Source organism: Eumetopias jubatus, unplaced genomic scaffold, assembly GCF_037043125.1.
Source record: "Eumetopias jubatus isolate StellerSeaLion01/CBP00866 unplaced genomic scaffold, mEumJub1_p1.0 scaffold_9, whole genome shotgun sequence".
Classification (NCBI taxonomy): Eukaryota; Metazoa; Chordata; class Mammalia; order Carnivora; family Otariidae; genus Eumetopias; species Eumetopias jubatus.
Window position 1 is genome coordinate 118181403 of NW_028274815.1, and position 26067 is coordinate 118207469.

General features: G+C 48.7%; 2 protein-coding genes and 1 non-coding gene across 5 annotated transcripts in view; 1 reads left to right on the top strand and 2 right to left on the bottom strand.

Moving 5' to 3' along the window:
• On the top strand, positions 1-9095 carry RAB5IF (RAB5 interacting factor). The gene is made up of 4 exons (XM_028118931.2): positions 1-364; positions 1943-2046; positions 7569-7698; positions 8957-9095. The coding sequence occupies exons 1-4, from the start codon at positions 251-253 to the stop codon at positions 8996-8998; spliced, it is 390 nt and encodes a 129-aa protein (XP_027974732.1). The 5' UTR covers positions 1-250; the 3' UTR covers positions 8999-9095.
• Positions 8149-26067, bottom strand: part of SLA2 (Src like adaptor 2) — a 23692-nt gene continuing 5773 nt past the window's right edge. For 2 of the 3 annotated variants that reach the window (XM_028118925.2, XM_028118926.2), the window contains exons 3-8: positions 24175-24274; positions 23753-23839; positions 21870-21973; positions 11956-12105; positions 10981-11113; positions 8149-10565 (exon numbers count right to left, since the gene is read on the bottom strand). In XM_028118925.2, coding sequence (XP_027974726.1) covers positions 10400-10565; positions 10981-11113; positions 11956-12105; positions 21870-21973; positions 23753-23839; positions 24175-24274 — 740 coding nt within the window. In that variant the 3' untranslated portion in view covers positions 8149-10399. The remainder of the gene's footprint in view (positions 10566-10980; positions 11114-11955; positions 12106-21869; positions 21974-23752; positions 23840-24174; positions 24275-26067) is intronic. The other variant, XM_028118927.2, reaches the window with a different exon arrangement.
• On the bottom strand, positions 18976-19048 carry TRNAR-CCU (transfer RNA arginine (anticodon CCU)). Its single transcript has one exon. It is a non-coding gene; the product is annotated as a tRNA-Arg (tRNA).

The following is a 26067-nucleotide window of genomic DNA, read 5'->3' on the forward strand; positions in this document are numbered from 1 at the left end:
GAGGACGCGCTGCGCTGCGCTGCGTTGCTCCTCCCTCCGCAGCGCCAGGTCTCGGCTGAGCTAGCGAGCGAGCCGAGCCGGCGTTTTGGCCGAGTGAAGGCAGCAGCAGCGCGCTACCGAACCTGACCACTGATTCTGTCGCTGTCGCCGCCGCCGCCGCCCGGCGCGCCGTGACGCGCGACTCCAGAGCCCGACACCCTTTGGCCTGGCCCGCGCGCCCCAGGCCCGGCCCGGGCGGCGCGACGGGAGGATGAGCGGCGGGCGGCGAAAGGAGGAGCCGCCTCAGCCGCAGCTGGCCAACGGGGCCCTTAAAGTCTCTGTCTGGAGCAAGGTGCTGCGGAGCGACGCGGCCTGGGAGGACAAGGTGCGGTGGGACCTGGCGAGGGCGCAGGTTCGAGGAGCCGGCTGGGACCCGGGGACGAATGGACAGGCTCGAGCCTGCCCCTGCCCGGCCTGGGCGCGGCCGAGTGTTTGGATTGGGGAGGTGTGGGAGGGGTGCGGGTGGCACAAAGGTGTCGGGGCGAACTTGGCGGGCCCGGCGGGCCTGATAGCCGGGCTCGGAGCTCACCGCGGAGTGGCCTAAGCGTGAAGCCGCCTGGGTCACGCGGGAAGCAGCGAGAAGGGGGCACGGGAGTTGGCACTCGCGGGCAGGGCGTGTGCCTGAACGGCGAGAGTGAGCTGAATTCGACCTCCGCCTTTTACTGCCAGTAGGATTTTCAGTAAGTGACTTGTCTTTTCCGAATTAACTACTTAATACCGTCGTTAGCACGAACAGTAACGGTAACAGTCTTCCACTGAAGACTGCCGGGTGCTCTCTCCACGTATTATCTCACTGAATTCTCAGAACAGCTCTGAAGTGGGGGTACCGTGGTGCAGGAAAGCGTTGAGCACGTGATGAGGCTCACTAACGGTGAGCTGCCATTGCTTTTTTATTGAATGAGAAATACCAAATGCCTTAATAATTGCGAGAGGGGAGACTGAGACCACCTCAGAGGTGTGTGAGAGAGGGAGGGAGAGAGGGGGAAGCCACCAACTGTTTGTGAGAAACGGTTGGGGCTTCAAGATGATTTCACTGGTCACACAATTTCAGAAGATCTGGGTGTAGGCACTCCCCAACTCTGCTTCATGATCTGGAAGGGACCAACACAGACAGCTTGATTCCAGTTGGCCTGAAAAGAATGTTATTATTTGCAGTTTTTCCCTTGTTTTTCTGGACCGATTAAGTGGGTTCTCCTTCCTGGAGTTCCTTTAAGGCGAGGGGGTGGGGGGTGGGGAATGGGAGGTACTTCCTGAAGGTGCCCTTGTCCTGCCCCCAGCCCTGCCCAGTTCTTGTAAAACCTTTCTGATCTGCTGTGTCATTTCTTTCTTTCATTCTTGTACAAGGACTGGTTTCTGCAATCTGGGGCAGGTCAGAAACCTGAGTCTTTAATGTCCTTGTATGAAAATCAGATATGCTGGGACCAGCCTTCAGCACTTTTGTTTCTAATTCCTTTCTTCTTTGTGACTTAGTCCAAATTCAGTGTGCAGGAAGATGGTGCTGAGTCGGTTAATAGCCCTTCTGCCTATGGATAGTCTGTCTAGATCTCTCCTCTGAGGGTCAGACAAGAGTGTTCTGTGGCCAGTAGCACAGTTACTATCACAGGCATTTCATCACAGGCCATTTCATTTTTGAAGCTTCTAAAAAAAGTAAATTTTTCTAAAATTTTTACTTAGCACACAGGCCCAGAAGTCATCACTTAAGAGAACTAAGTATATCATTTTTGTTTTTAAACCACGTTTTAGTATAAAACGTGGAGATAAGAAAACTACATACTATTGCTCTTGGAGAAATTTCTCTGGAAGATGTGTTTATGGCAGAAAGCTTTTTTATTCCTCACCTATTACAGAGGCTCGCATGTGGCACCCACCGCAGATAATGCATGCATTCTCTTTCTTTCTACAGGATGAATTTTTAGATGTGATCTACTGGTTCCGACAGATCATTGCTGTGGTCCTAGGTGTCATCTGGGGAGTCTTACCATTGCGGGGTTTCTTGGGAATAGCAGGGTAAGTCTTGGGTATGTTCCATTTTCATGATGTCATTTCAAATGGAGGTTTTGTTTTTTTTTATGGAAAAGGCCATTGCTCAGTTGGAGGATATATATATAGAGATATAATAAGTATATATATGTATAGTATATATCTCTATTTATATATATATATAGTTTGTTTTGTTTTGTTTTGTTTATTTTTTAAAGATGACTGTGTGTGTTGTGTGAGAGAAATTAAAAAGGCAAAAAAGTAGCCCCATGATGGCACTCCTGGGTCTGGTGCAGCACTCCTCAGTTCAGCAGGCCTGGGAGCATCTTAGCTTAGATATGTTATGTTTCCAGATACTGGACTGGGCCAGTCTATTCATTTATGGGTCCAGAGGGATCTCATGCAAGAGGCTACTGCATTGCCTGTTGGTGGCAGGCATCTAGTTCTGGCATGACCTTTGTACCAGTGGAAATTTGGAAAGTAGAGGAACTTCTGTACTTGATGACCACTCCCTTATGACTGACACTGTGCTAGATGTCTTGAATCTTGGCTTTGACAGAAGTTATTTCAGATCCCTTTTTAAAGATTTTTTTTTTTTTAATTTGACAGAGAGAGACACAGTGAGAGAGGGAACACAAGCAGGGGGAGTGGGAGAGGGAGAAGCAGGCTTCCCGCTGAGCAGGGAGCCCGATGCGGGGCTTGATCCCAGGAGGCAGACGCTTAACGACTGAGCCACCCAGGCGCCCCCATATCCCTACTTTTTAAAAGCAGTGAGAAAGTAGAAGGTTAGGCCCTTCACTTTTTACTGTGTTTCCATGGCCAGTGGCAGCACAATTGACACCTACCCCTGGTCTTGGCTCAGCTTGTTAACAAGCAACTGAAAGTGACGAGTCCACATGCCTACCAGACTGAATTAAAAGGATGTGTAGGAGGGGCGCTTGGGTGGCTCAGTTGTTAAGCATCTGCCTTCGGCTCAGGTCATGATCCCAGGGTCCTGGGATGGAACCCAGCATCGGGCTCCCTGCTCAGCGGGAGGCCTGCTTCTCCCTCTCCCACTCTGCTTGTATTCCTGCTCGCGCTTGCTCTCTCTCTCTGTGTCAAATAAATAAATAAAATCTTAAAAAAAAAAAAGGATGTGTAGGAGTTGTCTCGATAGGAATTGTGGGTAAGCTACAGTGGGAAATGGACAGGCAAGCTTGTGCGCTTTTTTTTTTCCCCCACACAGGAACTGTGATCCTTAACCATGGAACATCACATTGGTTGTTTTAGGGGTGAACACATCTCTTATTTCGTCACTCTAGGGTGAAAAGGGTGAAACAGATTTCAAATTCATTTGAGTTCCTTATTTTCTCAGAAGATAACCCAAAAGGAATATACAGTCTCCTCTTCTAACTAAAAAGGTTTTTGATTTATGATACTGAGCAAAACATTTGTCCAAGGAAAGGAGTAAGAGTTTATGTTATGCTCTGCCTAACCTTGATGGGAGTGCACATGTAATGAGTTCTGAGTGATGGTGAGGAGACACAGGACCTGGGTTCATAAGGTCTTCCCCAGTTGGAGGAAGTGTATACATACTCTTCTGGAATGTTGGTCATCCCATTTGAGCTTTCTGTGAAAGAAAAGGCAAACGAGGAAAGGTCAGAGAAAGGGGGAAGGCAGTCTAAAGACAAGAGGGAGTCTCTCATCTTCCCAAGGCCACTTTTCTAGGAGAGAAGAACACTGATTCAGACCCCTTGCCCCCATCTCATCTTGCTGATTCCTAAGAGATTTCTCTGAAATCACCCAATCTAGGAATAATATAACAAAGACCAGAGTTAATTTAGTATCCTTCCCACTGTGGCAGATGAGTTAAGCTGCTTAGAGATCTCTTTTTTCTTTTTTTCTTTTAACTGTAAAAAGCTCTGGATTCAAGTTCCAGCTCTGCCACTTTCAAGCTACATAATTTTGGGCTCATCTCTCTAAGCTTCCATTCTCTCATCATTAAAAGGGGGCACTAAAAGTGCCCTCCTCATAAGATGGATGTGTGAACTAAATAATGCAAGTAAATTCCTAAATGTAGTGCTTAGTATGTCATATTGCACTCCATAAATGGTTCACTGCAGTCATATGATTAGCTTTACAAAGAGTGCTAAAAATCGCTATTGGAAAAACAGGAAAGGAGGTATTTGGGAGTGAATTCACCTTGGAGTGGCTCACCCATAGTGCTGCGTTCTCAGGACTGCCTGTTTCCTGGGGTTCGGTCCCCTGCTGTCCTGCCAGAGCCAGTTTCTCTCACTCCAAACAAATCTCTTCCCTCCTTTGGTTGGCACCTTTTCCCTTGCTCTTGGAAAGGGCCCAAGGACATTGATTTTTCCACACACACTCCCTCTCTTCCATCTGTCTGACCCAGTTGCCTGGGCTTAGGGCAGGACTGCTCTGGTGCTCCATTCTGGTGACCCTCTTCTCTCCACTTTCTGCCTTAACTACCCTCTGTCTGGGCTCCACCTTGGCTTCTCTTCATTTCTGGTGTGGTGACAGTGAGGGCATATTAAGATAAAACCATTTTCTCCATTCTCATTATTTATAATTTGCCTGAGAACTGAGTGGTGGTTCTGCTCTGCAGAGGTTTTGTGTCATCTATTCTTGCCTCTCTGTCTCTCATAGAGCCTGGCATAATGATTAATAGGTGTTCAGTGAATGCTTGTTAAAATTTTTTAAAACCTGAAATGAATTCCCACTGATCCTTGAAAGCAGGGTCATACCTTACTGTTGTCATGTAGCCTCCCAGCTCTGAAATCAGAGTATTTGTTAGAGGTTCGTTATTTTGTTAAAATTCTGAATTTTTAGGATAGAGTTTTAAAAGTGCATTGGAGAGTCTTTGTAAGGTTTTTCCCCCACCCCCAATCCACGTTCATTTCTTTGTCTATACATCTGTGTAATTCTCTCCCCCATTTACAATACAGGATTTATGCCCATCTTTTTTTTTTTAAGATTTTATTTATTTATTTGATAGACGGCGAGGGAGGGACAGGCTTCCTGTGGCGCACGGAGCCCTGTGCGGGGCTCGATCCCAGGACCCTGGGATCATGACCTGAGCCGAAGGCAGATGCTTAATGACTGAGCCACCCAGGCATCCCTGGATGTATGCCCTTTTTTTTTTTTTTTAACGATTTTATTCATTGGCGAGAGAGACAGAGAACAAGCAGGGGGAGGGGGAGAGGCAGAGGGAGAGGGAGAAGCAGATTCCCGGCTGAGCAAGGAGCCTGATGTGGGACTCGATCCTAGGACCCCGGGATCATGACCTGAGCCAAAGGCAGGTGCTTAACCATCTGAGCCACCCAGGCGCCCATGTATGCCCATCTTTAAAACTCAGTTTGAGCTCCTCCAGTCCTTTCCTGAGCCCTCCCCCTTGACCACCAGACGTTTGAAGGCCTTTGTTTCTGTGACTTCACTTGCTACTTAGTGTGTGACCCTTGGAAGGCAGGGGCCCAGTTAGCTCTTTTCTCTCTCTCATCCCTTATTTCCTCTTTTCCTTGTATTTCCCTATATCATATCACTAAGCAACCACTTTTATCGGCAGAGACTCAAAATGAGTCTCAGCTATTCTCCAGCCCTAGCTTATTAGGGTCCCAGAGTAACATTTCTGAGTCCTGCTAGTAATCTCTGTCTGGAACCACTAACAGCCTGTCCAGAATGAAGCTCCATGGGCACCTGGGTGGCTCAGTTGGTTGAGCGCCCAGCTCTGGATTTCAGCTCAAGTCATGATATCAGGGTCCTCGGATTAAGCCCTGCATTGGCCTCTGTGCTCAGCAGGCAGTCTGCTTGAGGATTCTCTCTCCCTCTTCTGCCCTTCCCCCTACTCACGCATGCGTGCTCTCTCTAAAATACATAAATCAGGGTGCCTGGGTGGCTCAGTCGGTTAAGTGACTGCCTTCGGCTCAGGTCATGATCCTGGAGTCCCGGGCTTGAGTCCCGCATCGGGCTCCCTGCTCAGCAGTGAGTCTGCTTCTCCCTTGGACCCTCCCCCATCTCATGCTCTCTCTATCTCATTCTCTCTCTCAAATAAATAAATAAATAATCTTTAAAAAAAATAAAATACATAAATCAGTCTTTCAAAAACAAAACAAAAATGAAACTCTTGACAGAGAGAGGCAGCCAGATTGGCTAGGTCCCAAGATTTCTGGCAGAAGATAAGGATGTGGCCACAACATGACCAAGCCAGGGACTGTATTTTGTGTGAAATCCAAGAAAAACCTGCTTTTCTGACTCCCTGCCTGTTACTGGAACCATTATACTCCCAGACCCTTAGGCTTGAAGCCTTTGAGTCTCTTACCTCCCTATTCAGCCATTTTCCCAGTCCCTGTCCTCAAGCTTTATTTCTGCTCATGTCATAAAACATGGTACAAGTCTAAACCAGTCTCCCAGCCCCTGTTCCCCCTACTCATGAGAAAGCCTATACTCTCCTCACAAACTAGACTTCTGGGATGCCTGGCTGGCTCAGCCAGTAGAGCATGCGACTCTTGGTCTCAGGGTTATGGGTTCGAGCCCCTGGTTGGGTATAGAGATTACTTAAAAATAAAATCTTTAAAACAAAAACAAAAAAACTAGACTTCTGATGTATGTATACTCTGTCTCATGCTCCAACAGCCCCAGGGTCTGCCCCCTACCCCTTATACTGATGAACACTCCTCAACATCATTGTACTGCCCTGCCCCACACCAGCCCACACTTCATCCATTAGGAGGAACTAGTTCTTTGCATTTTCCCCAGCCCAGCCTTCAGGAGCAGTGTGGCTTAAAACATACAGTCCCCCATTAGATTAGATTCTGTAACTTGGAAGATAATAAAGTGTTGATCACTCTATAAAAATTCCTACATGATGACTATACCAAGAGATAAGTAGATCAGGGTGATAACATTACACCTCATTGCATTCTAAATGCTTCATTAGTTAAATACAATATGGGGGATCAAAGACCTCCCTGGAGGTGCTCACAAACCTGTGGTTTCAGTTCCATGCTCACGGCTGTTTTTGGCCTCCTAATAGATAGCTGAGGTAGAGCAGCAATTGTCAGTGTTCACCTCTGCATCAAGTGCAGTAGCTGACAGTGGATATCTGGAAATTGTCTCCCATTGGGATTGAATGCAGGAGCTGCTTTAGTATGCTTGCTTGTTCCACTAGGCCGTGAAGCAGCAGCCTGACATGTATTTGTCCCGTGGCCACCCCACCCCAACTGGAGCTACTTGGAGGCCCATGTCAGGTACTAGTCCTGGTTTGGGATGGTTTGGCTACCATTCTCTCTTATTTTGAGAGAGCTTGGAGAACTTTTATGTGCTTTTAAATTTGTTTAAAAAATTTTTGCTGGGCATCTAAATAAAAGTTGCTCTTTATGTCTCTAGCTCAACCACTGGGCAGTTCCATTGAGGGTCTAGGTCCATGTATTATTTTTCACTTGCCCCCATAATACAAATACTTAACTGTGCAACGTCTTGGTAAGGCTGGACTGTGGTAGTGGAGTTCTAAGTCTTCTGAGCTCATAGTTTGTGTTCGGTGCTTGTCCTCCCTCCAGATTCTGCCTGATCAATGCAGGAGTCCTGTATCTCTACTTCAGCAACTACCTACAGATAGATGAGGAAGAATATGGTGGCACATGGGAGCTCACAAAAGAAGGGTTTATGACATCTTTTGCCTTGTTCATGGTATGTATAGCTGTTATATAGTAAATCCTGTTGTTTCTCAAGGGGAGCACACTGATTGGGTTATGCTTTGTGATTGGGGTGTACCATTTTTCAAAAGGTTCCAGGGATTGGAGGGCATTTCCTCCATCAATCCAGTTGTCCCAAAAGATGTGGTGTGGTACACTGTCGTCTCCCTGTTGGTGTACACACCCAGGGCCTGTCATCAGCTTCTACATCTGATTCTCAAATGTGGTTGTGTAGTAGAAACTAGGAAACATTTAAAAATATGTTTATGGCATTCATAATAGCTGAAAAAGTGCAAACAACCGTCACCTTGTCAGTATATAAATAAAATGTTGTATATCCATATGGTATTCGACCATAAAAAGGAATAAAGTACTGGTACGGGCTACAACTTTGATGAATTTTGAAAATGTTATGCTGAGTGAAAGAAGCCAGACACAAAACATGTTATGTGATTCCATTTATGTAAATGTCCAGAATAGGCAAATCCACACAGATAAAAAAGTAGATTAGTGGTTGCCAGTGACTGGGGTGGGGGGGGTGGACAGGGAAATGGGAAGAAACTGAGGATGATGAAAACGTTCCAGAATCAGCGTGATTTTTGCACAACTCTGTGAATATACTAAAAACCTCTGTATTGTGTATATATATATATATATATATATATATATTTTCTACTATATACTTCAGAAGGTGAACTTTATGTGCAACGTCCTGGTAAGGACAGTCCATATGAACATATGAAATATGAATCATATCTTGAGATTAATTTTTAAAAAATTATAGACTCTGGCCCAAATCAGTAAAATCAAAATCTCTGGGCAGGGGTGCCTGGGCATACATATGTATTAACGGTCCCAGGAGATTGCAGTGAATAACCAGTTTTGAGAACCTCTGCTTTATTTGATAAGAAGCTGACAGGGTATGGTGGTGGTTTGTTTTTCACATTTGTTGCTAATCCTAACCCTTTACCTGTATCATTTCCACATCTATAACTCCACTCCCTGGTGCTCCAGTTGCTATTTGGTTGAGAGAGGGAAGCTTGTCCATGGTCTCTTTGGTAGCACTGGTGGGTGATCCTGTGCTCTGTCAGAGACAACTTGATTTCAGTGAAATTATTTAGGCCTCCCGGCTGATTGCATTGAATAACCCCTGGGAAGCCCACTGTGCACACATTCTTTGACATTTTTGTTTTGTGGAATAGGTGCCTGTGTTGACCCAGGTGACCTATGACCATTGCTTTTCTCCTCTCTAGGTCATTTGGATCATTTTTTACACTGCCATCCACTATGACTGATGGTGTACAGACCCCACCTACTCTCTGTCCGGTCCAGAGGACCCTCATAGTTACAGCACAGAAACATGATTGTAGGGACACCCCAGCCACGTGGAACCTGGAAGACCCATGTTTTCTGGACCAAGAATCATTGTGTTGGGCATCAGTGTTTTCTGCAAGGGTTGTGATCTGAAACTTTTTAAAGAACCATCCGCCTTTTGGGGAAGCATTTCTGAATTGTCCATCACCAACCATTTCTTCTTGGATATCATCATGAAACACCTGTTTGCTGATCGGAGCTGTCATTTAATTTGATGCACCTCTGGATCCGGATGAAACATTAAATTGTCTTCCTCACTTCTCCCTCAGGTGTACAGTTTTTAAACTATCAGTGGCATTTCAAGTCTTCTGAAAACAGAGTGGCAGTATGTGCGTGGTCCATAGCACAGTACAAGCAGCATCTAATAAGTTTTCATTGTAGAATGTTTTCAGGTACTTGAATAAATCAAATCTTTAATTGAGAACCTGTTGATGATACCTGTTAAAGCCTTTCCCACATCACCTCTAGCCTCAGAACCCTGCCCTCCACCCTCATCCTCCTCTCCTGTCCCTGCTCCTTTAGTAGCTCCAGCGAGGCCTCTCTTCCTTAATGGGCAGCAGGGAAATCAGGGGCTGGAGTTGGTGTAGGCTGTGGCCTTGGCTTTGTGGAGAGAGGCTTACTGACTTCTGATGCCCCTGCCAGGTGCTGAGAGACATGTGTGCTAGACCTAGAAGGTGCCATTTTGTGTTTGGCCACAAGATGGCAAGGCCACTGTAGCCAGGAAAGCTTAGGCAGGTTCAAATGATAAGCTACAAAATGAAATAGAGATCTTGGAGCTAGGACTGTCCAGAGAAGAGGTTTGATGGGGCTGTTTGAGAACATTGACTGTCAGAGGTCCCCTTGCTCTGGGGGGCCAGGTGGAGGCTGGACATTCCGGTTCTGTTGCTGTGGGAAGACATCCACCCCTTTGCTTTCCTGTCCCTTCTAGGCCACAGTCCTACCTTCTGAAGTATGGTATTCTGAGTGAGACTTGTAGATTCTCTTTAAATGTTTTTTTTTTTTTTCTTCTTGATGCTAGTGGTTGTTTCTACCTTGTGGGTGGAACTGTGGGGGTGTAGAAGGGGACACAATGGGCAGGGGAGGAAGATGGTTCTGGAAATCCCAAACTCAGGTCAAATTGTGTCAAACCCCAGAGGCCTAGTCTCTTTACAGCCCTGTCCCTGTTCTCAGCTGGTCTGTACTTGAACTAGAGGTTGCAGGTGGGTTCATGGCATTGGGAGAGGGTTAAGTGACTTCTTAGGGCTGAGACAGGAAGGAGCAAAGGATACAAGTGGGACCCTGAATTTGCCTCTGGAGTGCTCAGGCTGAGCTGAGCTGGGGGTCTAGGTGCTGCAGCGTTGTATTCCCTTTTGGCCTCTGCTTTGGGCCATGGCATCATCCAGGGAGCTGTCATCAGTCAGGCTGATGTAGGAGCTGATGGCCTCCCGGAGCCCCTCGCTGAGGAGAGGGGACTCCCCTAAGGCAGGTGCTTCAGAGAACAGGAGGGAGCTGTGGAGAGGGGAAGAGAGTTGGGTCACGGAGCCTCATCTTCCTCCCTGCTCTCACCACAGTTCAAGTTCACACCACCTGAAAACTCCCACTGGCTCCCCGTTCTCTGTCAGATAAAACCCCAGCTTGACTTTTCCATTCAGGACTGGTGCTTTCTGTTCTACCCCATCTTGTCTGACCTTCCATCCTGGCCATCTTGGCCATCTGGGCATGCCCTCTATTCACTCCGTCTTTCTCCTTCCTGCCAGTCCCCCTACAGTCCTGCTGAGCCTGGCTGGGTCTCTACGAGGTCAGTTAGTACTCACTGGCTCGCCAGTGTCCCCAAAGGTGACAGGCTCATTTGGGGTTGTGGGTTCCCAGGGGTGGGTCCTTCTTTCTCCTTTGTTCTCCCTTCATGTTTCAGGGGTCCCCTTACCTGTCCAGCTCTTTCCAGTTGAGTGGTGCCCTCTGCACAGTCACAGGTAGGGGTATGGACTCGCCAGGGAGTGGGCCAGCCTTGCGCAGGGCACAGGGTTCCTTGAGGAGGCAGCAGATGTCATCTGCCAACTCTGAGAAAGAGACCTAGATCCTTGACATGGCTGACTCCAGCCCTACTTTCCCCTCTAACAACCCCCACCTTCACCCTGACAGTCTTCCCCATTTGCCAGGTGGAGGCATGGTCAAAAAGAATGATGGGGGCACCTGGCTGGCTCAGTCGGTAGAGACTCATGATCTCAGGGTTGTGAGTTCAGGCTCCACTTTGGGTGTAGAGATTACATTTTAAAAAAAGTGACAGGGCACAAGCCTCAAGCTGTTGATCTAGGGGCTGAGATGCAATCAGAGCATTCTAGGCTAGGTTTTGAAAATTTAATTTGCTGTCAGGTTTTGGGTAGTTTGATGGACCTCTTTGAGTGCCAGTTTCTGGTTAGGAAAGTGCTTTAGGAAGAAGAAAGCTAGAAAATACTTCATCTCTACATGTTCTGTCAGTATCTACTGCATGGACCCACCCTCTAGGAAACACCTGATCAGTTTCCCAGGAGTGGTCTTTCCTTTCTGCCCCTTTGACACTGCCCTCCTGGCTGCGTGCTCCAGTCCCTATAACAGGACAGGCACCAGGAAATGCTGAGTCAACTGAATTGCACAACAGCAACAGCTCTGGGCCTAGTTCCTGTGGAGAGAACTGTGCCTGCCATTGAGGTCTTGGACTCAGAACCACATGGGAGATCTATGTGGCTCTGTCAGGGCATGAGATGAAGACAGCTCCCGGCCTATGTTCTTAGCACAGGGACTGGCATGGAGATGGAGAGATCCCTCCTCTGCCTGTCTGGATATTCTCCAGCAGGTAAAGTGTCTAAGGGCACAACTGTCTGCCCCCCAGACCCCACATCCCAGTCTCATGGAAAGGCCGTACCAGAATAGTGATCCACTAGGGCCTGGAGTGAAGGGAAGGTGAGGCGTGGTGAGATATACAGCCAGCCGTTATCAAGGCACTGGATCCTGTAGTGTCTGATCCGGTCCCACGATGCAGGGCGGCTAAGGCGGACTGACAGGGAGTAACAACCTGAGGAGGAAAGCGTTTGGGGCAGGACTGAGGCCCTCCTGGGACCCATCCCAACCCAAGCTGGGAGAAGAAAGCTGAGATGGCTACTGGGCCCGGACCGAAGGCAAGTGGACAGGAGAGGGAAGAAGACTTGCTCTCTTGGCCATAAATGACCACACATTCTTAACTGACAGGGCTCTTGGGAGGATGAAATGAGATCATTCACACCGTGCGCAGCACAGGGGTGGGCACAGTTTACACGAATGTTAAGTGTGGCTATTATAGACTCAAGTGGGCAGAAGTGTTAGAATGTGAAAACATGTCAGTAGATGTCAGCAAGGATGTGCTGGTGGAAAGATAAATTAGTACCTCTCCCTCTGCCCCTCGCTGTGCGCTGCCTCTCTCTCTCGCTCTCTCAAATAAATCTTAAAAATAGTTACTGGAGCGCCTGGGTGGCTCAGTTGAGTGTCTTCGGCTCAGGTCATGATCATGGAGTTACGGGATCAAGCCCCACACTGGGCTCCCTGCTCGGCAGGGAGTCTGTTTCTTTCTCTCCCTCTGCCCCTGCTCCTTCTCTCCCTCAATCTCTCTTTCTCTCAAAAAAATAAAATCTTAAAAAAAATAGTTATGTTCTTTGACCACAACAGAATAAAATTATAAATTAACAAAATATCTGGAAAATCCCCAAATACTTGGGAATAACCCAGAAGTCAAAGAAGAAATCACAAGAAAAATTAGCAAATATTTTTAAAGATTTTTATTTATTTGAGAGAGAGGGAGAGAGAGAGCATGAGCAGGCAGGAGGGGCAGAAGGAGAAGCAGGCTCCCCTCCTAGCAGGGAGCCCAACTTGGGACTTGATCCCAGGACCCCGGGACCACGACCCGAGCCAAAGCCAGACTCAACCGACTGAGCCACCCAGGTGCCCATTAGCAAATATTTTTAACCTTTTTTTTTTTTTTTTTTTTTGAGAGAGAGTGCACAAGCAGGAAGGGAGAGGGAGAAGCAGGCTCCCTGAGGAGCAGGGAGCCTAACATGGGGCTCAAATCCAGGACCCTGGGATCATGACCTGAGCCGAAGGCAGACGCTTAGCCAACTGAGCCACCCAGGCGCCCTGTTTTTCTTAAGGAAGCTCTACACCCTGATATTGGTAATTTATTGCCTTTTTTTCCCCTTAATCGGTTTAGTTTGAGGTTTGTCATATTTTTAAGTAATTTCTGTGCCCAACGTGGGGCTTGAACTGAGTAGTCTGAGATAGTCACATGCTCTACCAACTGAGCCAGCCAGACACCCTTTTTTTTTTTTTAAGATTATTTTGGGGAGCGGGAGGGGAGAGTCTGCCTTCGGCTCAGGAGCCCTGCGTTGGGCTCCCTGCTTAGCGGGGAGCCTGCTTCTCCCTCTCCCTCTGCTGCTCTTCCTGTTTATGCTCTCTCACTCTCTCTGTCAAATAAATAAAATCTTTAAAAAAAATGGAACATCAATATAATTCTTATATAAATAGAATAAAGGAGAAAAAACATGATCACCTGAAGAAATGTAGAAAAATCATTTGACAAAATTCAGTACTTACCCTGATAAAAAAACCACCACCACAAAACTACAAACAGAAAGTAATAATTTCCTATTGCTGCTATAACAAATTACCACAAATTCAGTGGCTTAATCTGAAATGGGTTTCACTGAACTAAAATCAAGGTGTCAGCAGGATTTGTTTCTTCTGCAAGCTCTAGAGAATAATCTATTTTTTGCTTTTCCAGTTCCTAGAAGCCACCTGCATCCCCTAGCTCATGGCTCTTTCTCCATCTTTTTTTTTTTTTTTTAAAGATTTTATTTATTTGAGAAAGAGAGAGCACATGAGAGGGGGGAGGGTCAGAGGGAGAAGCAGACTCCCAGACTCGATCCAGGGACTCCAGGATCATGACCTGAGCTGAAGGCAGTCGCTTAACCAACTGAGCCACCCAGGCGCCCTCTTTCTCCATCTTTAAAGCCAGCAGCATAACATGCATTTCCAATCTCTTTCAAACTCTGACCCTGCTGCCTCTGTCTTATAAAGACCCTTGTAATTTCATTGGGCTCATCTGAATAATCCATGACAATCTCCCCATCTCAAAATCCTCAACTTAGTCAAATCTACAAACTCCCTTTTGCAATGTAAGGTAATAATATTCACAAGTTCCAGAGATTAGGACCTGGACATCTTTGCAGGGGCTATTATTCTGCCTACCACAGAAGACTACTTTCAACCTGATATAGAGTATCTGTGAAACATCTATAGGTAATACCATACTTAATAAAGACTGAATTTTTCTTCCTAACATTGGGAACAAAGCAAGAACATTCTCACCACTTTATTCATTGTACTAGAGGTCCTAGGCAGTACAATAAGGCAAGAAAAGGGGTGAATTCCTGAAATAAGCCCTGAAGGCCAACCAACCCAGCTGAACTAAGTAACCAAGTCCCTATATCCTCTGCATGGTTCTCCAGCCACCTCATGCTGCTCACTGTCACCACAGTTACTAAAACTGGGGAGGGTGGCTACACTGAGTATCTAGCTGGTAGACTCAGGGATAATAAGCTCATCAACTCCATGTGGGGTTGACAACCCCACTGGAGACAGGTCACCTACCAATGCCATCTGTGACTGGCCTTGGGCTGGTATCCCACGTTCCTTCTCACTGCATGTTCCAGCCAGTCCCAAATACCTACTGCTCTCTCCCAGTTGCAGGACATCTACACTTTAACTCAGACTTCCTGGGGTCAGAGCCCACACACAGCCACATGCTAGAACACCCCTGTTGCCCCATGCTCACTAGCTGTGTCTCCAGGCACATTATTTGACCTCGCAAATCTGTTTCCTCATCTGTAAAGGGGTATAACAATTCTCCCAGTCTCATCAGATCAGCACAAGGTTTCAAGTGGTGAAGCAGGGAAAGCATTTAGCGGTGTCTGGCATGTAGCAAGCACCCAATAACCTGTATCAGGCCTATGCTCCTTTGCTCACACTGTTCCTTTTGTAGGGAACACCCTTCCACCTGAGTAACCACCAGTCTTCCCTTTACAACTCAGTTCTGCTCAGACAACTTCCTTCCAGAACACCTTCCCTGCTGCGGAGAAGCCCCAGCCCTAAGCTTGCCCAGGCAGCAGTGCTTCTGTGGCACCAAGAGTCCTGCTCTGCCATTGCCTGTCCCTCAGCCCAAAACACATATAACCAACCATGAGCCTGCTGAAGGATGGTTCTGATGTATCCTTCCTCCATCTGCCCACTTCAGAAACCTGCAGCACTATGCATCTGTCACTGAACTCGAACCCTGGCGTCAGGCTCACTGCTTCCCTCCTCTCCTACCTCACATACAGCCTGACAGCAAACCCTACTGGCTACATTCAGAACATACCCAGAATCCAACCACTTCTCACCTGGGCAGAGCCTGCAACAACCTCCCAGGTGGCTTCCCGCTTCTTCATCACCCCACCCCCAAATCCTCTCTTTGCAGGAGGGATGGGTTTATATCACTCCCACCACAGAGTGAGAACCTAAGTCCCCACCCTGGAAACACCCTGCATGACCTGGCTCCCAATGACCTTGCATTGCTGACTCCCAGCACACCTGCCCCTGCTGAGGATGCATCTACCACAGGGCCTCTGTATACCTGCACACGTCCCATGACCCTGTTCCTCTTATGCTGCTTTCTTGTTTCTAGGTGGCACTTACCAAGATCAGACACTTCAGTATTTATGTGTTCATTGTCCATTTTGCCAACTGGTTTGTGGGCAGGGATTTTGCTTTTTATATCGTTGAATCCCCACTGCTTAGAACAATAGTTGGCACAGAGTCACCACACAATATCCATTTGTTGAATGAATGAATGAATGAATGAATCTTTGGGATAAATGCTGGATGGAGCCATGATTACAGGCAATTTGGAGGAGTGTTTTGCCACTATTTGCATGCCTTCCACTGTCTGTGAACACGTGGTATTGGGGGAAAGTCTACCCCAGCTCTTCATCCTTTCCCTTCCCCTCAGTGTCCATTCATGCACTCATTCACTCATTCATTTACTCAGTATACATCCCTTGAGCACTGACTACATGCCCTGCACAAGGCCCCACATGGTAAACAGATCTTCGTACTCTGGGAAGGAAGTGCTGTCCTGCCAGCACTTCCCACAGCTGGAATTTTCCTTTATGGTTCCCATTTCAAATACTAGTTCTTGTGCTCTTAGACCACATACCCTAGTTTTTTTTTTTTTCTTTTAAGAACTAAATTTACAGTAGCTACAGAAGTGGTCTAAGAGCAAATGGTGGCAAATAGCCTGGGGAAATAACATTGAAATGGGTCATGAAGGGTGAGTATGAGTTCACCGAGTAGAAAATGGAGGATAGGGCTTTCCAAGGCTGAGGGAGGAATGTGTGCAAGAATGCAGCAGTGGAAAGAGCAAGGTGGTTTTATTCATAAATGTTCTTCTGGGCAGTGGGCCAGAAGAGAGGCTGTGGGAAGGAATAGTAGGAGCTGTGGCTGGGTGCAGGGGCTGGAGGGAGACCCACTGGGAAAAAGGCGTGGAAGGTACAATGTCCTGGATTCCAGGAAGCTCTAGCTCCATAGCCAACGTCACATCTTGGCCTGCAGGAACCTCTGGGGTCAGGCACCATGTTTTCCCTGGTGTTCTGATGATGATACCAGGAGGTGGGGTGGGGTCCACAGTGGTATGAGGGATCAGATTGGAAGCTGTGGGTGGGAGGTGGGACTAGCAGGACCCTCCTGACCTTCCTCTGCTAAGGCCTCTGAGAAGCTGATTGCCTCGGGAATGCTGCACCTTGGACCTTCCACTATCTGCAGCCTGAGGACAAGAACAATGACTTAGCAGGCCTGACTCAGAAGAAATGCTCAACAAATGCTTCCCAGCTGACAGAATGGACAGAAGTGAATCCCTCCGTGGTAGGAAGCATGGCTTGATCGTCATCTTCCTTAAAGCGCCCACCAAAGAACAGAGACACAGTAGGACAGCAGGGAGGTGGCCCTGGTGCTCACCTTTAGAGCAGTCCTGGGACCTCCACAAAGTCATCAGTGCCCCTTCACAGACCAAGGTTTGGGGCCTGACTCAGGCTCTGCCATGACTTCCCCCAGGCTTAGGACATAAATAGGTATGCCAGAGGGACCCTAGGGAAGATGGAGAGGTCTTCCCCTCCCCAGGTGACTCTGAGTACTGTTCTTGTGAGCTCACAGGCCCCAGGCCTTCCTCCTCGGTCCACACACAGACTCAAATTCCCTTGCAGAATTCCCTTCCCAGAGGTATATTTGGACCTTGATGCAAAGAAAAGTTGATGCATTGTGCAACTGGAAAAACATTATCTCTTACTACTTAATTCTGGTTCCCCTAGAATGGAACTGTGTTTTCAAACTTAAAAGAACATAAGAAGCATCCAGAGACCTTGTGAAGGAAGCAGATTTCTGACCCGGAGCCCAGTAAATAGATTTGGAAGAGGCCCAAGAGTTTTTCTCTGACAATTCTTGTACACTAAAGTCCGAGAACTAGTGTTCTATGATGTTACTCAGGCCCCATAGAGCTGCAGTGCCAATTTTTTTTTTTTTTTTATGTAGATTCCACACCCAGAGTGGAGCCCAACATGAGGCTTGAACTCATGACCCTGAGATCAAGACCTGAGCTGGGATCAAGAGTCAGTTGTTTAACCAACTAAGCCACTCAGGTGCCACCAAACATTTTTTGGCTGCAAACCACAGTATGAAATTTTACACTGTTACCTAGGACACACTTAAAATCACCTAAATCAGGGGCACCTGGGTAATTCAGTCAGTTAAGCAGCCAACTCTTGATTTTGGCTCAGGTCACGATCTCGGGGTCCTGGATCAAGACCTGTGTTGGGCTCTGTGCTCAGGGGGCAGTCTGAGGATTCTCTCTCTCTCTCCCCCTCTCCAGGGTTGTGAGATCGAGCCACTTGTCGGGCTCTGCTTGAGATTCTTTTCCTCCCCTTCTGCACCTCCCCCTGCTCATGCTCTTGCTCTTTCTCTAAAATACACAAGATCTTAAAAAACAAAACTCATTGTTAAAATAAATATAATTTTTAAAAAATTACCTAAAACAAAAATAGGATGAAACAATATTTTTCCCAACCCCAGTGATGCACCTTGATGTGATCTGCACTTCAAACATTCCCTGGTGCAGATCCACTAAATGAAGGGGTCTCAACCTTCACTGCATATCAGAATCACCAAGGGGGCTTTTATATCTTCTAGGGCCAAAGCCACACCCCTGACCAATTAAATCAGAAACTCAGGGGCACCTGGGTGGCTCAGCCGGTTAAGCATCTGACTCTTGGTCTCGGCTCAGGTCTTGATCTCAGGGTTGTGGGTTGGAGCCCCATGAGGTTTGTAGGTTCAAGCCCCAAAAACCCTGGGAGTTGGGTACAGGCATCAGTAATTTATAAAGCTCCTCAGATGAGTCCAACTTGAAGCCAAGGTCTAGATCAGCATTTTTAAAAATATTTTTTTAAAGATTTTTTTTTAAAGATTTTATTTATTTATTTGACAGAGAGAGACACAGTGAGAGAGGGAACACGAGCAGGGGGAGTGGGAGAGGGAGAAGCAGGCTTCCCATGGAGCAGGGAGCCGGACATGGGGCTCGATCCCAGGACCCCAGGATCATGACCTGAGCCAAAGGCAGACGCTTAACGACTGAGCCACCCAGGCACCCCAAAGATTTTATTTATTTATTCGAGTGAGAGAGAATGAGAGATAGCACGAGAGGGAAGAGTGTCGGAGGGAGAAGCAGACTCCCTGCCGAGCAGGGAGCCCAATGTGGGACTTGATCCTGGGACGCCAGGATCATGACCTGAGCCGAAGGCAGTCGCTTAACCAACTGAGCCACCCAGGTAATCTCTGCCCAATGTGGGGCTCAAACTCACGACCCTGAGATCAGGAGTCACATGCTCTACCAACTGAGCCAGCCAGGCGCCCCCTAGATCAGTGGTTCTTTTTCTTTAATTATTACTATTATTATTATTTATTTATTTGAGAGAAAGAGAGCAGGGGGAGGGGCAGAGGGAGAGAGAGACTCAAGCAGACTCTGCACTGAACACAGAGCTGGACACAGGGTCAATCTCACGACCCTGAGATCATGACCTGAACCAAAACCTTGACAGCCAGGTACCCCAAGATCAGTGGTTCTTAAAGTGTAGTCCCTAGCATCACCTGTGAGCTTGTTGGAAATGTAAATTCTCAGGCCCTGCCCAAGACCCACCAAATAAGAAATATGGGTGTGTGGCCAGTTCTTTATTTTAAGCCCTCTAGGTGATTATGATGGCCACCCAGATTTGAGAGCCACTGCTCTATAACCACTGAACTAAACTGATTTCTTGGAACACAAATGGGTTTTAACCTGCAGCTTGACAAATACTGTCCTAAAGAAAAGACTCAGATGAAAGATTAGAAATTAATACTGGGGAAACTTCTGCCTTTCCTGCAGAACTGACAAATCTCTTCCTTTTTGTTTTTGAAGATTTTTATTTATTTATTTGACAGAGAGAGAGAGACAGTGAGAGAGGGAACACAAGCAGGGGGAGTCGGGGAGGGAGACGCAGACTTCCCACGGAGCAAGGAGCCCGATGCGGGGCTCGATCCCAGGACCCTGGGATCATGACCTGAGCCGAAGGCAGACGCTTAACGACTGAGCCACCCAGGTGCCCCAAATCTCTTCCTTTTGTGATGAGAGCTGCATTCTGATCTACCCCCTTTTGGGGTTGGCTATGGTGAAGCTCAGAGTCATATCTCACCTTAATCCCAGAAATCATGTGTATGTTTATGGATCTTTAATATATATTTTTAAAGATTTTTTTTAAAGATTTTATTTATTTATTTGACAGAAAGAGACACAGCGAGAGAGGGAACACAAGTAGGGGGAGTGGGAGAGGGAGAAGCAGGCTCCTGGATGAGCAGGGAGCCCGATGCAGGGCTCCATCCCAGGACCCTGGGATCATGACCTGAGCTGAAGGCAGACGCTTAACGACTGAGCCACCCAGGCGCCCCTATATTTTTAAAGATTTTATTTATTTATTTGACAGAGAGAGACACAGAGAGGGAACACAAGCAGGGGGAGAAGGAGAAGCAGGCTTCCCGTGGAGCAGGGAGCCCGATGCGGGGCTCGATCCCAGGACCCTGGGATCATGACCTGAGCCGAAGGCAGACGTTTAACGACTGAGCCACCCAGGAGCCCCTTTAATATTTTTTTAAAGATTTTACTTATTTGAGAGATTGGGAATGCACATGAGCACAAGCAGGCAAGGGGGCAGAGGGAGAGGGAGAAACAGACTCACTGCTGAGCAGGGAGCCCAATGCCGGGCTTGATCCCGGGACTCTGGGATCATGACCTAAGCGGAAGACAGACGCTTAACCAACTGAGCCACCCAGGTTCCCCTGTTTATGGATCTTTAAAGATCATTATCTGCTTTTTCCTATATTTCCCAGCCAGTTCCTCAAGTATATGTGCCTTCTTAGGAAGGAGCAGTAAGTGCTGGTCACTATGCAGTGTGGCTAAAACAGGCCAGAGAAGGGGTGGGGAGGGGGGCAGCTGAGCACAGAGCACTTACTGTGGCTTCTCAAGCTCACTAGGGCCTGGTTTGCAGCACTCCTGCCCCAATCAGCTCCAGTGCTGTGGTTTCCTGTTTGCAGCCTATACTCAGGCCAGCCTCAAGCCCCAGCCAGCCTCTGGGTGTAACGGGGGATGGTAATGCTGTCCGGAAAGTAGCAGGAGGGGCTGGGGAGAGGTCAACCCAACGAGTTTCTGAAGGAAGGGGAGGAGAGGCAAAGATGTGCTGCAGGGGGCCCTGGGAGGGAGACTGAGAGCAAAGGACCCTGACAACCCACTATGGTTGGTTAAATTAGGGCAAGCACAGGAGGCCTGTCCTCATTCCTGAGTCTCTCCACCCTAGTCTACCACTGAGTTTGCAATTCCACCATTGTGACACATGGGCCTTTCTTGGGTGTCTGAAGTGAGGAGGACCTCGGCTGGGTTTGAATCCCAGCTTCATAGCTATGTCTACCCAGGCAAATCGTTTCTCCTCCCTAAGCCTCAGTTTCCTCATCTGTAAAATGGGGACAGTGGAACTACAATCCTTCAAACTTCAAACAGGGTTGTTTGAAGACACTTAAAGGGCCTACCATAAACATCAGTGTCGCCACTCTTTCAACGTCCTTCTCTGCCCCCACTGTGAGGGTCTCAGGGCAGCAACTCAGAGGGAGGCAGGGGCATCAGAGACAGATTCTATCAGCTTTGTTTTATACCTGAGGTGGGAGAAGGCCCATAGGAATGTGCAATGTGACATGTCCCCACCCCTCTTCAGCCTTTGTTTCTCCATCTTCCTCATCTGTACAGTAGAAAGAAGATCAAGGCTGACTTCTAATGAGTTTTCTGGTTTTGACTGGCTGGTGGCCCAGAACACAGAGACCTCGTGAACTTGACAACTTTTTACCAAGAGATCAGGACTGTGTTGTGTTTTGGGGAGGGAGGAATCATTGCTGGTCAGGGCAGGGAAATCCTGTGACTATACCCTATTACAAGACCCAGTGGCCAAAGTGTAGGCTGAGCCTGGATCCCCACTGTGGGCCATTCACACCCACTTTTAGAAATGGGCTTTCATGGCAGCAACATGGTGGTCAATCAGCCAAACTGTCTGACTCCAAGGCCAGGCACTCCAGCCCTTCACTTTTGACCTCCTACCTATACCCCCAAGTCACCTCTTGGCATTTGAGGGACAAGCCAGGGCTCAGCTTACCCACCTTTCCTGGTCTGGCTCTCCCGGATGAGGAAGGCCCCTCCAGAGTTTCCAGGCAGCAACAGCAGTTCTTCAGCTTTCTCCCGGCTCAGGCCCTCATACAGCCACCTGTGGGAGGGACAGAGAGAGGTCAACCTGGGCATGGGTGAGCCAAGACTCTACTCAAACCCCTCCTCCCTCTCTGGGCCTCAGAGTTCCAGCTGTACCTTGGTCTTTAAGGGCCCCCCAGCTTTGTCTCGGTCCTGGTTCCAGAGGCCGCAGAGGACAACCTCATGTGGTCAGCCCCAGCCTTTCGTGCCTGGAGACCTCATTCCCAAGTGTGGCCAGGAGGCTGGGGGAAGGTGGGGTGATCACAGACTCCTATCACTGCCCAGCTCCTCTAGCACCCCTATGCTAGCCACTCACCTTTCCGAGAATTGCCTATGTGTGTGTGTGTTTAATTGTAGTAAATATTTTCTTTGAACATTTTAAAGTTTAACTTTGCAGCCAAAAGGCATGCGGGTGAACATGTATTCATTAGCAATGAAATCTAACTCCCATTGGAGCTTATTTGTGGGTAGAAATGTTGGAACTAGAATGTTCAAGACATTCTAAAATCTTGGAAATAATCATGCAAGATATCGATCACCGTATGTGCCTCCCAAAGCACAGATCTTCATGACCTATTCCTTGGGGCCTCTCACTGCTGGATTTTTTATTACCCTGGCCCCCTATTTTCCTTTCTCCTTTCATTTAATCCTTCACCTATATGTCCATGAAGGACTTAACTGCAATGGAAAGTTCAGGGTGGTTTTGCAGGAATTTTTTGGCTTACTAGTCCATCAGCCTTCTAATGTCCCCGGAGTCATGTCTTATGGTCCCCAGGAAAACCTACAGAAGCCAACTTGATGGAAATGGCTGCCTCCCTGTCATTGTGTGAAATTCCACAGTCAAATCCAGAGTCAGGGTTGAGTCCATTTCAAGGAGATAAATCAGAGAAGCTGTGACCCGCTTGGTGCCAGCAGCAAACTTAGCCTAGTTTTATAGTAAATAAAACAAGTCATTCATATGACTTACAAACATGGAGGAAGCAGACGGAGTGGCAAGGGAAGGGGACTCTTAGAGGTGGCCAGTGTCTCCTTGGCTGAAACTTCAGTGCCACACTGGGGATGCAAAACCTCTGGCCAGCAGGGCCAGGCCAGCCGGCAACACATGGGTGCCAACAACCTCTATGCAAGCTGATTCTGCGAGGTGTCCGCACGTCTTGGGAGCCCTGCACTACTTTCACCAGAGCCAGACATCCCGCGCACCTCAGAGAAGGAAGGCCACCCAGTGCCAGAGTCGTACTTTCTCTCAGAACAGAAGAGCGGCCAGCAGAGCACACACAGCGTACCTCCTGACTCTGTGTTATGCGGTTTAATCCCACCGAAAGGCAGTTCCCTTCCTTTCTCTCTCATGACATAGAATTTGCTCTGGAGTTGGTTTCTTTTGTCACTCATTCATGGCTAGCGATGGCATCCCCCGTGTCCTGCCCACTGTGAGGCCCCTCTTAGAAGGGCAGACTTGCCAAGATATGGGGCGCCACCCCTCCATTTTCTTGCCTCAGGACATTTAGGACACGTATGCAGCTGCTCCCTTTCAGCATTCTCCTCCACTGACTCCCGGACACCCTCCAAAGCCCAGAGGACATCTCTGTGGGGCCTTCCTGAGCCCCCTCTTCTGGGCTCCTGAGTTTCGCAGGCCGACCTGAGAGCTCAGGCTAGCTGTTCACTCTTCCTGAGGGCAGGGCCCAGGCCTGATTCTCCCCTGTCCCGTTTTGCTCAGCACAGGACTGGCCATAAAGAACCACGCTCATGGGAAGAGAAAGCAGGAAGTTACCCTAAGGCAGGGCCTGGGGTGTGAACTCACCTGTGGGAGATTTTGGCCACATGACTGCTGGGGATGCTGTATTCTGTGCCTGAAACTTCTGACATCACCGTCCACCAGTCTCCATCTCTGGGGAGAGAAAGGAGAGGGGAACTGCTCATTTAGGATTCCTAAGGACCTGGCAGGCTGGCTCCTTCCGCCTGCACCGGCCAGTGCTGCTACCTCCTGGGCGGGAAACGGCACGATTCAGGGCCCCCTGCAAGGCTCTGCCTATCCAAGCCTTCTCCCTACAGCTGTGTCAGGCTTCCTAAATCCCACGATTAGGGCCATGTGTGAGCTCAGCGCCAAAGGCTATGCTCTTTACTCCCGGAGGGAGGGGCCCCTTCTCTCATGAGTGCATCTTCAGGTGCCAGGGGGAGGAAGCAGAATTCCCCACCCTTCCCCCCCATTAGGACAGGACTTACTCAGAGATGATGGTCAACGGATCCCCCAGTCTCAGTGACAGCTCTGTGTGCTCGCCGACCGGGAAACTGCCCAGGGCCACGGCTGTGGCCCTGCTTCTCTCTGGAGGGAGGGACAGAGATGGTCACCCTCTTGGCTAGTCTTCTCTCCACATGTGAAGTCTAGTGGAGTCTGGGCTTTCTACCATCAACCCCTCCATGAACACCCTGGGGAGCATGTCTGCTGGGATTCCAGGAGGGCTACTCTGGAATCTGAAGCTTTTCCAGTGGCCTCTGCAGAGCCCTACAGATGCCCAGACATCTTTTGGGGTCATTCAGGGAAAGGGTTGGTGTGGCAAGAGGAGTGGGGCTTGGGGCGCCTGGGTGGCTCAGTTGGTTAAGTGACTGCCTTCGGCTCAGGTCATGATCCTGGAGTCCTGGGATCGAGTCCCACATCGGGCTCCCTGCTCGGCGGGGAGTCTGCTTCTCCCTCTGACCCTCCCCCCCTCATGGTCTCTCTATCTCATTCTCTCTCTCAAATAAATAAATAAAATCTTAAAAAAAAAAAGGAGTGGGGCTCCTGGCTACAATCGCTTTTTATATGGAGATGTTCAAGATCTTGATAAAAGGATTCTGCTGCTCAGCAAACTTAAAAACTATAGCTCTAAGCAGGTATCAGCACAGATCTCGGAGCTCAGTTTCTAGAAGGCAGTTTCTGGAAGTTCTAATGATGTGGGTACCGAATGGACTAACCTTTAGGGCTGAGGTCCGGGGTACGCATGGGAAGAAGAGGGCTGGGAAGGGCCAGTGACATCACAGATGTGGACAGGCTTTGTAACTCTAGAGTGCCATGCATGTGGGTAGCATGGCTCTCTCGTGGCTTTTGTCCAGAACGACAGGTATAGGTCCGTGCTGCCCCAAGAAAAGGTGGGGTCCCAGGGGCCCACTGTGCCAGGCCTGGCTCAGAGCAGACACCCAACAGGTACATGTGGCCCAGTCAAGTGTCCTGTCCTGGCCACATGCCTGCCATCCTTTACTGAGCAACTGCTGAGTGTCAGGGCCTGACTGGGTGTGTCACTCCGGCCCTCACAAGCCCCTGAGGTAGTCCTCTCTGGTCAGCCCCATCACACAGCGAGGCAACTGAGGTGAGACAGGGCACTGTGCCAGGAGTGGCTCCTATGCCATTCCCTATCCCTCTGCCCATGGGGCACTGTTGGGGTGGGTGACCATTGTGGCTACTCATGGGCCCAGGTTGGGGGGGACTTGGCTAGACAGCAGTAGCACCTCTCCAAAAAGCCCCAGGTCCTGGGATGCTGACATTCAGAGAGGGAGTCACGGAGCCAGAGGATGCCAAGCTTCCCCTCTCCCCCACACCATCACACCAGGATTGGTCCCAAGGACATGGCGGCCATGAGGACAATTTGAGGTTGGATGGTAGGTGGCAAGCAGCTCCCTCAGCACAGGATGCTCATGCCCTCATCTACCTCAGGGATCAGCCCACCTAGCCTAGCTAGACCTCCTGATACCTGTCTGGGCCTTCTCATCCTAAAAAACCTGCCCTCCGTAGGCTGCTGAGATCCACTTCACCCACATCCCAGTGCCCCTCCCTCTCCTTCCTCTTCATCCCTTTTCAGTAGGGGTCTCTGAAACACAGGGAAAAGAGACACACTTGTCAGCACATCAGTGCATCAAGCTATGGAAAGCAGTCAAGGTCAGCATGAAAAGTTTATGTCTCATAGATGCTCCTGCAGGAGCCAAGGCCTCAGAGGGTTCTGTGATACCCTCTAGACAGATGTTCCCAGAGATAGGGGAGAGAGAGCAGATGGACAGACAAGGCCCAAGGGGATGGGGCATCGATGGGGCAGACCCGGAGCTGGACACTGTGTGGTATAAGGGCCTATATTCCAGGTGGACATG

Bases quoted from the DNA above. Each gene is read 5' to 3' on its own strand.
- RAB5IF (XM_028118931.2), top strand. From the start codon at position 251: ATGAGCGGCGGGCGGCGAAAGGAGGAGCCGCCTCAGCCGCAGCTGGCC. The intron at 365-1,942 runs GTGCGGTGGGAC...TTCTTTCTACAG, and splicing joins ACGCGGCCTGGGAGGACAAG to GATGAATTTTTAGATGTGAT. The intron at 2,047-7,568 runs GTAAGTCTTGGG...TCCTCCCTCCAG, and splicing joins GGTTTCTTGGGAATAGCAGG to ATTCTGCCTGATCAATGCAG.